General features: G+C 39.1%; 1 protein-coding gene across 1 annotated transcript in view; it reads left to right on the plus strand.

The window, feature by feature from the left end:
• LOC146002266 (NFX1-type zinc finger-containing protein 1-like) overlaps positions 1–13235 on the plus strand; it is a 61034-nt gene extending 47799 nt beyond the window's left edge. The window contains exon 9 of the mRNA XM_083139982.1: positions 12484–13235. Within this exon, the coding sequence (XP_082996108.1) occupies positions 12484–13235 (752 nt within the window). The remainder of the gene's footprint in view (positions 1–12483) is intronic.
• The last annotated feature ends 229 nt before the right edge of the window (positions 13236–13464 follow it).

Raw genomic sequence — 13464 nt, forward strand, 5'->3', positions numbered from 1 at the left:
AGCCCGGATTTTATGCAAAGTGCCTATTTGTTTCTGATGCTGGTAGACAAAAATTGAACACCAAAAATTGGACACAAAAGTACACCGATCCGAAGGTTCTTAAAATTCTGAACAATACTTTATTGATTTTAATTTGATTTGTTGTTTTAAGTCCACTTTGTGCACAGTAAGGCTAATCGGGACTGGACCTACAGTTTAAAGTAGGATCCGAACCACTTGTGCCTTCACCAGGTATCGAACCTGGCACCCCTTGATTACAAGGCGAATATGCTACCACTGCGCCATCGGGGAGGACGAACAATACTTTATGTTGCCTTTCTTTGCCTATTTCACCTTATGCTGCCTTTGTCAAACATTATTGCCTCTTTTGTCATTCTGACAAGGCATTATGTTGCCTTTTTTTTTTTTTTTTTTGCTTATTTCGCCTAATGTTGCCTTTTTCAACATTTTTCCCATTTTTTACCTCTTTTGTCATTCCGACAACACATTTTTTTAAAATTATAATTATCTTCTTCTATTTCATTTCGTTTTTCAATAACCCTTGTTATTTAAATTATTATTTGTAAATACATTTCTAAAGATTTAAGAAGAATTTAAGTCCTTCTCTTCAATTTTTAATGCCTCTTCTTCAATTTTCACTGCCTCTTTCTGAAACTTGACTGCCTTTTTTTCGACAAACGCTGCCTTTTTTTTTCAATTTTTCGTTGCCTTTTTGCCTGCCATTTTAATACTTTTCAGTGTCTGAACATATGGGCTCTAGTTATCACTAAAAGAAAAAGAAAAGTCATATTTCCTTTCAAAATTTCCAATAACCTTATTCGTGGTATAATACATTTCAAATAACCTCCTAATGTTCCATACATGAATAAAAAGGGAATTGGATTTCCTATTTATTGATTATCCTGCTTTGTTACTTTTTTCAATATGGTTTAACAGTGGCCAAACAAAGTACATAATGTAGAGATATGTTAATGAGTTTGAGTTTTAAGTCCACTTCATGCACAGAAACGAAATGGAAAGGAAGAGGAGAAATGAAATTGAGGAAAGACTATAAACTTTAAAGGGCAGGAACTGAAGAGGGCGGACGAAGTGGGGTTGGATTTGTAGTCAGAAGTGGAATAAGTGAGGAAGTAGAAAGGGTAAATGACAGAATTATAAAACTAAAAATGAATGTAAGAGGGAAAGTAATAGAAATAATTCAAGTGTATGCCCCACAAACAGGATGAACAAGGGAGGAGAAAGAAGAATTTGAAGAAGACTTGGAAGAACATGTAGGAAAGGAATGGCAAATTGTGATTTTAATGCAGAAGAGGGAAGAGACAGGAAAGGGTATGCAGAAGTTTGGAGCAGATGAATGGGGACAGAGGAATGAGGAGGGAAGGAGGCAACTGGACTTTTGTAAGAGAAACTGACTGTTAGTAGGTAATAGCTGGTTTAAGAAGAAATATGACAGCCATAAGATTACAAGATACAGTTGGAATAATGAACAAAAGTCTGTAATAGATTATATATTGGTAAACAAGGAATTAAGGAAGAAAATAAACAACATTAAAGTAATACCCAGTAAGAACTTAGACAGTGACCACAGGCTACTTGTCAGGACCGCCATTAGAGATCACGAGGCCCTGTGCGAACTATATCCGGGAGGCCCCTGTATTATGAAAATTGAAAATAACGACATCATCAGTTTTTCATTCTACGCTAAAGCAAACATGGTTATTAGTATTATGTAATTATTATCTATTGTTATACCCACGCGCTTGTTCGTCGTATCCCCTTTTACCACCAATGAAATCTAAAATTTGACACCCTGTAGAGGAAGGTGTTATCAAGGTAAACACCTTTTCTTAATGACTTGCTCATTGAAACCTCGTTTCTGCACTCTAAGCCCTAGAATAAATAGCCTTTGTGTTTGCCCTAGAATAAATAGCCTTTGTGTTTGCAGCCATGTACTGAAAATTTATTATTCAAAACCGTCGGCCACTCACCTGAGTGAAGCAGAACTAATCTATCATCTGGTGCAGAAGATGAAATACACTCTTCCTCGCATTTCGTTCCTGCATTGCCACCTTGCTCACAGAAGAGTTAAATTTAAGATCACCACTGCCACTGGCACTCACGGCTGCGACTAATCACCAACAACTACGTGGCGGAATTTGAAGCAAACGGTATTTAGAGGTAGTAATATTTCTTCAAAGTCACCCTTCTGACTTTTTAAAAACTCATCCCTCTTTCTTTCCTTTTTTATAGCCCTTTGGAATCTTCATTAAAATGTACGAAATTTGTCTTGTTCCCAAGACATTTCATTTCCCACATACGCGATTCTAAATACTCACACACACTACTGTGATTGTCTCAAACAAGATTGACAAGGAAGGTAGAGAATGATTTCATTGACTTGAAACTTGTTGGGACTTAGGCATAGTTGTAGAATCTGGCAAAATCTGCAAACGCCCCTTCTCTGGAAGTGTTTGTCAGGAAATAAAAATAAAATATCTCCAGATCTTTATTTCTATTCATCTGCTGGGGAACATGCCAACCCAAGGCATGCTGCAGATGAATGCTCACCGCTTGCCTTGAGAGGTCTGTTTATAAAGCCCCTTTTTTGGAAATGGATAGAGCTGTAAAGTTTGAGGTCAGAGGAATGAAAGTTTGCTGCAGAAAACATAGAACGTGCCTGCTTAGAAAGTGAAACAGAGATGTAGCCAGGCAGGGGCCAGGGGAGCTCAGCCCCCTCTGAAATTTGGTAAAACTGCTGCATAAAATTTGTTTGCAGTGAAAATGTAGACAGCAGATATTATTTTGCTCAAGACTTGATAAAGGTTAAATTCACATAATAAACATAAGAAATATCACATTCTTTCATCTGATTTACGACCCAAAGTCAAAGTAGCTGGAAGTAATTAGAATATTCTCTTGGCTTCAGCTACTAGTGGAAACAAGGGGTGTGTGCAAGATGTTGGGGGGGGATGTATTCATTTGAATGATATTTCTACATTTTCTGTGTCCTCTATTAACTTAATAACCCCCCCACACACACACACACATATACATAGTACTGTTAAAAGTTTGAAAATGGACTTGCTTTACAAAGCTACTGCTGATAACCCGTGACCCCTCCCCTCGAGATAAATACTGGCTAGGGGCCTGAAGTGAAATATGCTTGTGTATTTTTTTTATTATTATATTCGTTTGTTTCTTCTGAGAAATAAATCTGTCCACAACGCAAGTTTATGTTGAAACTACTATAGTGGAACCACTAGTAAAAAAAACCTGCACAGACCTGCGACTCCTGTGCACCGTACTCCTGCAAGGAGGGGAGGGGAGGGGCAGCGTGGAGCATGCTTCCTTATGGCCCAAGCTGAATGGATCGAGGGGAAGGTGCATGAGGATTTTAGCCGAAGGTTATTTTGTTTGTGGTCGCTCCATAAAATATAATTTAGAAAACCTGATATTTATTTTCCATGTTTCCTTCCGACAGAAGTAGCGAAATCTTATTGAAAAGACAAATTTGAGGTAGGAAATTGTAAATTTGCCCTTTATTTTTTCACGAGAGGGCTACGAGCGCTGTTTAAAATCTGAAGAGCTTTGAATACCATCCAATAAGGGACTAAATGAAGATGAACGCCAATCCTGTGTTGCGAATTGCTCACCTCGAAGAGCCCAAATGAAAACACCATGAAAAAATATTCTTGCAAACTGAGTGCTGTGAAGTCACAAGTAAGAGGCAAATGATTGATTGTGCCAGCAATAGGACTGTTTTCAATCGTATGTTTATTGCAGCTTTTCTTATTTTGCATCACTTTTCTGCCTCTTTAGGCGAATTGTAACGATGAGCACGAATGATGGTTATGAAATTTATGGATACTCACAATGAAATGAAATTAAACACTGAAGTCCAAGTCAGGATTTGGACCTGAGATGGGCTCATGTCTTAAAATCACAATGACTGGCTTTCTTACCAGAGAATTCAGTAAGACTGCCCTAGATAAACTTTTCTTGCAAACTTTGTAGGATGGAGAATTTTCATTAAAAAAGAATTATACTGAATGTTAAGCACAGAAATAAACTTGCGCCACAAGTAATGTAAACAGGTAGACAAAGTCATGTATGACTTACAACCAATGTATTTACCAATTTATCGTGTAGATGATGGCCTTGTCTCTTCCTCTACTCGACTATTACAAATTATGACAAGCAGTTAAACTATATTCACAAAGTTTTGTGGGGAAACACTAATAGAGTAAACGTAATTTGCGGTTTGCTTCGATTCTGAAGAAAAAAATATTATGAAGATGACGGATTGTTCTAAAAAGAAAAGCGAGAGCATTCTTTTGAGAACTCAATATTTAATCGTACTGGGATGATATTAGTTATGCAAAACCACTGAACGTATCCATAATTTCGAAGTTCTTCACATTAATGCTGCTAGAAACAACTCCAGCCCTCTGAGGGCCAGGGTGTGCCAACAGATTTCCTTTGAGTGACCCGTGGTCTGCACATCGAGTCCCATCGCTGCTGTTTTCTGGCTTTGGAGACCGGAGTCCACCACATCATCTTTTCAAGCAGTTCCTCAATTGTCCTCATGATGCTTGGGGGTTCCGACCAGGACCGCTCAGTTTAAAACTAGAGCACTAACCACTATGCTACGTGGGAGCTATCTTCGCAGTAATAGGCATGCTTAAATTAAATTATGTTTGTTTTTTTATCTAAAGTAACTTTTTCTAATTTCATCTACCATCGGTGTCACAATCAGCCCAAAGAACAGAAAAGTGCATCTTCTTATCATTGTGGTGCCCATTTGCCCACTTGTTTTAGGAGTTTTTAGTGCCTACAAATCTGCACCCATACTCACTTTCTAAAACAAGAGCGTTACGTGCTTTTCACTACTTGGAGTACCAAACACTCGAAGACAGTTTCATATTACCAGCAGAGAAACCTTGCTGCGGTTGTAAACATGTTGGCTTGAAAAGAGTCCAATTGATCCTTCAGGAATTTGATGCCACCTCTTCTTTTCATCTTTTCTCAAATTGGCCATATCGTAAATTCCAAACGTGGAGCGCACACCCTCAAATGTGTTGTCCCTTGGCTTGAAGAGTAGAAATAACCATTTTATGGTGCCTGTCCTCTATCGAGCAATAATATATGACAGGAAATCGAGGATAGCTGGATTCACAAATACATGGCTGTTCCTTGTCGGCGAATTCTGACTGATGGCTTGACAAGAACGGACACTGTTGTCTGTTACGAGAAATTCAATTTTGTTATGGTGAAATTTTTTGTTTCACAGGAATTATGTTTTTCTTCCTTCTCTTCCCTCTATTCGAATGTAATCTTGCTTGCACGCACAAGAGATTAATGAATTACTGATTAGAAGGGCAAGGCCCATCAAAGTGCGAGGCCCTGTGTGGTGGCACGTGTCGCACACCCCTAACGGCGGCCCTGCTACTAGTAAGAGATGTGAGAAGATGGAAAATAAAAGATAGAAGGGAGGAACAAGAGAGAATGATAAGAGTGTGGAAATTGAAGGATAAGATGGTAAAAGAGAAATATTGTGAACAAAAATGCCAAGAGATGAACCCAAAGGAGTAGAAACAGAATGGACAAGATTAAAACAGAAATAGTAGAGGCAGCTGAAAAGTTATGTGAAAGGACAAGCAAGAAAAAAAAGAAGAAAGAAACACCATGGTGGAATGAAAGGACTAGAGAGGCAGTGAAAAACAAAAATGATGCATTTAGAAAATGGTTTGAGTTAAATCACAAGATGCGCGAAAAGAGTATGTGGAAAAGAAAAAAGAGGCAAGAACAGTAGTAAAGTAGGAAAGAAGAAAGTAGATGGAAGAATGGGCCGAAGTGCTAGAAGAAGATGTAGATGGGAACAAGAAAGTATTGTATGGATTAGTGAGAGAAAGGAGAAGAGAAAGAGGAGATGGCTGTAAGCTAAGGGATGAAAGGGGAAACAAAGGGGAAACATTGTAGAAGAGGATGAAGAAATAAAGAGAATGTGGAGAAATCATTTGGAGAAATTGCTGAATGTGAAAAAAGGAAATAAACATGAAGTGAAGGAAAAAGAAAAGAGGAAGGAAAAAGTGAATCTCACATGGAAAGAAGTGGAGGAAGCTCTGAAGAGAATGAAGAGAGGTAAAGCACCTGGAGTAGATGAAGTGCCAGTGGAAATGATACTAGGAGCTGGAGTGATTCGTGTGAAAGGCACTACGAGTATGGAAATGATTTGATTATGGCATTCTGATATAGAAAAGGCATACGATAGCATGGACACAACAAAGATTTGGAAGGCTCTAAGAGCGAAAGGAGTCGAGGAAGAGATAGTGTGCAGAGTACAGAGCACATACAAGGTCAACCAGAGCTGTGTGAAGACACCAGTGGGAAGAATGGAGTGGTTCAGTATAAGTAATAGACTAATACAGGGAAGTGCTCTTTCCCCACTGCTCTTCATAATTACAATGGATGCAATTAACGAAGAGGTGGGGAAGAAGATGGGAGAGGAGGAGATGAAGGCCCTGTTGTTTGCTGATGACCTAGTAATATGGGGGAACAGGGAAGAAGAAGTACAGAGACAGCTTGATAGTTGGAATGAGGAAATCAGAAGAGCAGGAATGAAATTCAGTTCAGAAAAGAGTGAGGTGCTAATAACAACAAGAAACAGATCCAGAAATGAACCAAGAATAAATATGGACACGGAAGAGTTGACGGTAGTGGAGAGCTTCAAATATCTAGGAAGCATAATTGAGAGAAGTGGAAGAATAGATGATGAGTTAAACCAGGCCCGTAGCTAGAGGGGGCGGGGCAGTTGCCCCCCTGTGAAAAATACAGAATACATTCCTACCTGGAATTCTCACTAATTTTACAATTATATCCTGTATTACTCTAGCAACATAACAAAGACATTTATTGATTTTGTGATTTATGAAGGTCTGTGGGATTCCATATAATGTCGGATCAGGATGGGGGGGGGGGAATTCCTTTCCAGATTCAGACTTCGTGAAAGATTTCGCAATTTTCATTATCTAGAACAGTTGTGACATTTTTAGTAGTCTTGTATTAATGGTGCCTAATGTGTTCGGAGGTTTTTCTTGGATGTGTTGCTATGAAGTTTGAAGTGCATAATTTTTTGTTTCCAAAGTCTACCTTTTGGTAATAGCAATATTCATGTGATAGACAGAGGGAGTGGATATTTTATTTTTGTTACTTAGCGTTACTTTTCTGCCACATCTAGTTAATCGTGACAATGAGTGATGACCTGAAATTGATAAAGAGACACTCACAAACAGTGCTGCAACCAAAGGGGGGCAGGGGCATTCCCCCCAATCTTGAACAGAAGTCCAATCTAGTGGGGGGCAAACACTGATGTAAAGAAACATGACTAGCAGAATCTAAGAGTATCAGAACAAATGGATACTCAAGATGGAATTAGTTTTCAAGTGTTTCTTGCATTTTTATTCCAGACGGCTAAGGGCACTTGCAGGGGTCACAGAAGGGCAATTGCCTCCTCTATTTCAAATTTTATACAAATAAAAATACATTTCGTAAAATTTTCTTGCTCGGTTCACTCACAAGCTCATGTCTGCTGTTCTTATAGTCCAAGTTCAGAGCCATAGGTAGGGGGTGGCAGGAGTCAGCCCTGGGAGCAAAAACGATCAAAATTAAAAAAGAAAATGTTAAAGAGAATGCCATGACACCCCGTGAAATTATTATCAATATTGTTTTCAGTTGGCAAATATTTGGACCTAAAGATTTTCCTGCTCGTTTTGATCCCAATATGATTATTTTCTGTAATGCATTCTAAATTACCCGAGAGAGAAGTAAGGCCAGATATATACTTCAGATTGTTGCTGCTTAAATGCATGAACAGGAGGAAAAGGAGTGCACACATTTGAGAGACAATTTGGAAGATGAATTGATCATGTAATTATTTAAATAATATATATATATTAAAGAAACTTTGAATACGTACAATTAGCGGTAACATGTTGCATGTGTATTTTCCTATTTTATGTCGGAGGAGGGGAAAGTGCCCCTCTGTACCCTGCTATATCTGCCAAAGCAACACAATATATTAAAAATTTGCCCCCTCTAGGAATCACTTCGCCCCCCCCCCCCACTAAGAATTCCTGTCTATGGGTCTGAGGTAAACAGAAGAGGACAAATGGGTGGTGGACTATATCAAAGCGTTTGATGATTTGTATGGAACAGGGATGTACCTATGAAATGCAAGAAGGTAATATACAGGGTGAGTCAAAACTCCCTGACCACCCCTTATAAAATGAAAGGGAGTGTAGATTGCAGCAATTGGTCATGGTAGTAATATGTTAGGCCCAAGGGGAAACTTTTTGGAACATGTCATGGCAACATCTTGTGACCGTCATCTTGAATCCAACTTAATTTCTTTAAATGGGGAAGGGGGCATGTGGAGTATGGTTTTGGACTAGAATTTCACCAGGAATTCAGTGGCGAAGTCAGATGAAGTTACAGGCATATGAAAGTGGTAATTATGTATCATTTGCAGGTGCTGGACCATGCCATTGTCCAAGGCCGAACAAATCTAGATCATCAAGCTGTGTGTGTGTGGGGGGGGAGGGGGGTGAAGTGCCTGTCCTGTATCTCATGATTTCAATGAACGGAACCCAGTATCGCACATCACAGTGTCCCAATTGCTGACCAGGTTCGAGGGGAGCGGTATGGTCCAGGACAGGCCACGATCTGGTAGTCCCAGTATTGCCACTGATGAAGGAACAGCTACGGCAGTGCTAGCATCATGTGTCAAGTCTCCGCAGCGCAGCACACATTGAATGTCTGTGCAATGTGGTGTCAGCCAGAGTTCTATTTGCAGGGTGTTAAAGATGGTTAAGTGACCCGTACAAGCTGCAGATGCAGCTGCAGCACCATCTCTCTGAGGATCTGAGGACGACCTGGATAGGAGAATGCAGTTTTGTGAATGGGCTGTGGAGCAAATTTGCCAGGGCCCACACTTTGCACTGCATATTCTGCATTCTGATGAAGCAAATTTTTATGTGAATGGGGAAGTGAATAAACAGAGCATGCGGTATTGGTCCTCCAAGTACCTGTTGTGGCAAGATCCGAGCAATATGGTTGGTGCTGGGAAGGTTATGGTGTGGGCCGGGATCTGGGGGACACGTATCATTGGCCCATTCTTCATTCATGACAATTTAAATGCAGAGGGCTACTTGCAGTTGTTACAAGAACACATTTTTCCATCAGTTTTAACGGAGGATGGCAGATTCCCCTCATATTTTCAGCAGGATGGGGCACCACCTCATTATGGGCGACAGGTTCGTCAATATATGGACCTCCAGTTCCCTGGTCGATGGATTGGTCGACGTGGGCTAGTGGAATGGCCTCCCCGATCACCAGATTTAGCCCACTCGATTTTTACCTGTGGGGTGATATTAAGTCAATCGTGTATGTGGGTCACTTGGAGCAATGGATACTGCATGCCTATGTACAAATCACACCTGAGATATTGCTCCGTGTCCACATATAGTATGGGAGAACCATCTCAACATGTGCATAGCACAAGAAGGACAGCATATTGAACACATTGTGTAACTTTCATAACCCCATAACTTGTTTATCATTAGTTTTCATAAATCTGACCACTGAATTCCTGGTGAAATTCTAGCCCAAAACCATACCCCACATGCCCCATTCCCATGTGAAGAAATGAAGTTTGAACCAAGATGACGGACGTTGTCATGACATGCACCAAAAAGTTTCCCCCTAGGCCTAACATATTACTACCATGACCAATTGTTGCAATCTACACTCCCTTTCATTTTATAAGGGGTGGTCGGGGACTTTTGACTCACCCTGTATAACACATACTATGTGCCGATAATTACGTACGGAGCAGAGACTTGGACAATGACAGAAAGAGACAAAAGAAAGATGCAGGCAGTGGAGATGAAATTTTTAAGGAGTGTATTGGGGAAGACTAGAAGGGATAGAATAAGGAATGAGGAGATCCAACAGACAGTGGGTGTGGTGAAGCTTCAGGACAGGATAGATCAGGCACAGATGAGATGGTTTGGACACATGAAGAGGATGGATGCAGAAAGACTACCAGTAAGAGCTTACCATGCACAAGGAGTGGGAATAAGGCCAAGGGGAGACCAAGATGTTGGTGGAAAGAGCAGATAGCCGAGAGTGTTAGGAGAAGAGGACAAGATTGGAACACCATGGAAAGAGAGGAGTGGTGGAAGACCAGGAAAAAATGGAGAGGCTTGACTTCTATGCCGACTCAGCCAGAGGCAGGAAACAGCAAAGGATGATGATGATTATGCACAGATAGGCTAATTGGGACTTAAAGTGGGATCTGAACTGTATATTAAACCCACCTTTTGTTTATTTTATGCTGCATGTTGGTAGTTTTCAACACTGCATCCAAGGTGCAGACATTTCCCTTCCTGGATATACCCAATGCTTGGCATACTCTCTTTGCCCTAACTGCTAACTGTCATTGTTTTTATGCATTTTTCAATTTGCAAAATTTAAAGTAAGTTGAAATTGAAAACTGTCTGTAGTATATAAGATAATAGAATACAAATGCTTTTATTGATTGGGTGGGGTTTTGACCTCGTGAATCACTTCTATAACAAACCCTTGTCAAATACATATTACACTTGACACTTTAATTTGCAATTTCTGAAAATCGCTGTTACAGTAGAAAAGTTAAAATATGGAAAAAAAGAAACATATATTCCTATAAATACAGAGTTGAGTCTAAAACCACTATATACTATTATTATTATTACAGAGTTAAAACTAAAACCAATGCTTGATTCCTATTCATTACAGCAAAGACAAAGCCAGGCACTATTGTTTTGACAGTAAATGTTTATTTAACTTTGATTTGTGTGATGCAGGGTGGAGTCCCCCTGAGGTCAGTTGCTGGGGGAGTTTATTTCATTCTTTTGTCAATGTGAACTCCGTAGTTTTGTTTTGTGTATAGGAATTGTGATTTTAGCTTTGAATTATAATATGATTAATAATAAATTATTGATCTTGACCAGCTTGTTTCTGTGTTCATGAAGACACACATTGCTTGCTGATTTTTGCTGGTATCTTCAGGATGCTCAAAAGCTCTAACGCTGAGCTTTCTCCAGGTGCATTTAGTGGCAGAAGTTACAGTTGGGTACCTCGGTGAATTTTAGTTAATCAGTTCTAACTTACATTTGCACTATTTTCCATAAAAAAATATATAGTACTGTAGGCAGGAATCAAGCAGACTACCATGTACTATAGATTAGTGTATTGTTTTGCGAAAATATGTGTCCAGAGCTGGAATAGATGGTTGTTGAATTTGATTTTGGTTTTAATTGCACTTTATGCACAGATACACTAATCGGGACTGAACTTGCAATTTAATGTGGAAACCGAACTTCCCTCTGTCTGGTTTGTGTTACCGGGTATCGAGCCCAGTACTCTGTGATTGGAATGCTATGTGACTTTACCATTACGCCATCAGAGAGGTCCCTAATAGATGGATATTGCCGTTTTCATAATTCCTTCCATCGCCATGGCAATCTGAATGATTAGATATGAGGAAGAAAGTGCATAAGTAATGAAAACAACAACCCATTCTCACAAGGAGTTTTGGGTTCAATACCATTTTAAGGTATGTTGCACAGTGGTTCAGATCCAAATTCAAACAGCAATCTCCCTTGGCAGAGCGGTTAGCACCCGGGTTCAAATACTGGCCTGGGCATGGATGTTTGTGAGTGTCCATTCATCAATTTCATCTTTGCAAATTAGCCAAAAGTGGCACATAAGTGAAGTAAAATAAAGCAAATCAATCAATCAAACCAAATTCAAACATTAGGATCAGTTTCGATTAGTCTATCATAAGCATAAAGTGGACTTAAAACAAACTTTTAAGAACTACTCTTGATCCTCTTAAACTCTGATAAAAGACAGAACATTTGAGCCCTCAAAATATTAAGTATAATAATTTGTTCAAAAACCTGGCATTGGTTTTCCTATAGCAGCCAAAAGCAGAGCAGCTGATGTTTGCCACTGAGTTTCTGAGGGAGTTCGTGGCCATAAATTTAAGTGAAATTTAGTTCAGGGGAAACTAAATAGGGCTAAAACATTAGGTACAGGATGCAATATTTTAATAATGCAAGCAATGCTTGTATTATATCTTTGCCACTGAAGCATATGTTGTCCCTTATCTGATGTAGGAGTATAAGCATCATTTGAAACATGTTCACAGTGCTTTATATCTGATCAATTGGTAACCACCAATGTTTTTTGTTGTTTACCCGAGGTTTTTAGAAACTTTTCACTATGACTTTGTTATGGATTAACACTTTTTTTAAAAAAATTGCTATTGAGTAATTTATAATATTTTTCTTCTCTCGTCCCTGACAAGGAATGCATGATAAAAATATCGACTGTTTTGATTTAAATTTGTATAATGATGCATTGTCTTATTTTCTATAGGTGTGTCTATGATAGATCAAGTAGCACAAGAAACTTTTGCACAGATGTTTGGTTATGACGTAGCAAGTCATACTGCTAATTATAAATACATCCCCAACACAAGGAGAGTCGTTCATGACGATTTTAGTATTCAGACATATAATGTTCGTCTTAGTATACTTGTGGAGATGAATAATTTGATGGAAAAATCATCTTCAAAATTGACGCTTGTATTTCATGGCAAAATGGTCAAGCATATCGAAGACCTGCTGAAGAACTTTAAAGAAAGAAAATTTTACATAAGTCAGCAGGAATTGGAAGATTTTAACTTCGAATTGAGTCGCTTGCAATGGATATACCAGCTATATGAAACTCAAAGCAAAATTGATATTTCTGTTGCCGAAAATGTAAGTTTGGTTGAAGAGTGTAGAAATATTCTCTTCAGTATTGAACGGTACTCCTCCAAGATGGATTTCACATTGAGCACTTTGCTCGATAAGTTATTACGCAAAGTACCAGTAACTGAAAAGGAACGGCACTTGATCGTACAGGCAATGGTTGCCAGTGATGGTGCAGGCCGTTGTTTCAAGTGTCCAAATGGACACTACTACTTCATGGGGCACTGCAGAATTGGAACGGAAATTGCGAAGTGCATTGAATGCAAGGCTAATGTTGGTTGTGCCCAGTACCGTCTCTTGTCTGATAACAGATTTGCTGGTCCAGAAATGGATGGAACAAAAATACCAACGTGGAAAGGAATCTTCAATCAATGAATTATAAGTGAATGATCTCAGGCAATCGAGTTGGGAGAAAATATTATTGTACTGAAGAATCACTCAAAGTTATGTGGTGTTCTCTGTTATTTATCTGTGGAAAAATTGAATATTATGGAATATAGTGTTCATGGTGACACTTAATGATAGTTTTTTAAGACCAGGAGTCTTGATTTGTACACCGTGGCCTAAAAAAGTGTTTGTTAGTGTGAAAGTCGGAGAAATTATG

Source organism: Lepisma saccharinum, chromosome 18 (assembly GCF_977018435.1).
Source record: "Lepisma saccharinum chromosome 18, izLepSacc3.1, whole genome shotgun sequence".
NCBI lineage: Eukaryota > Metazoa > Arthropoda > Insecta > Zygentoma > Lepismatidae > Lepisma > Lepisma saccharinum.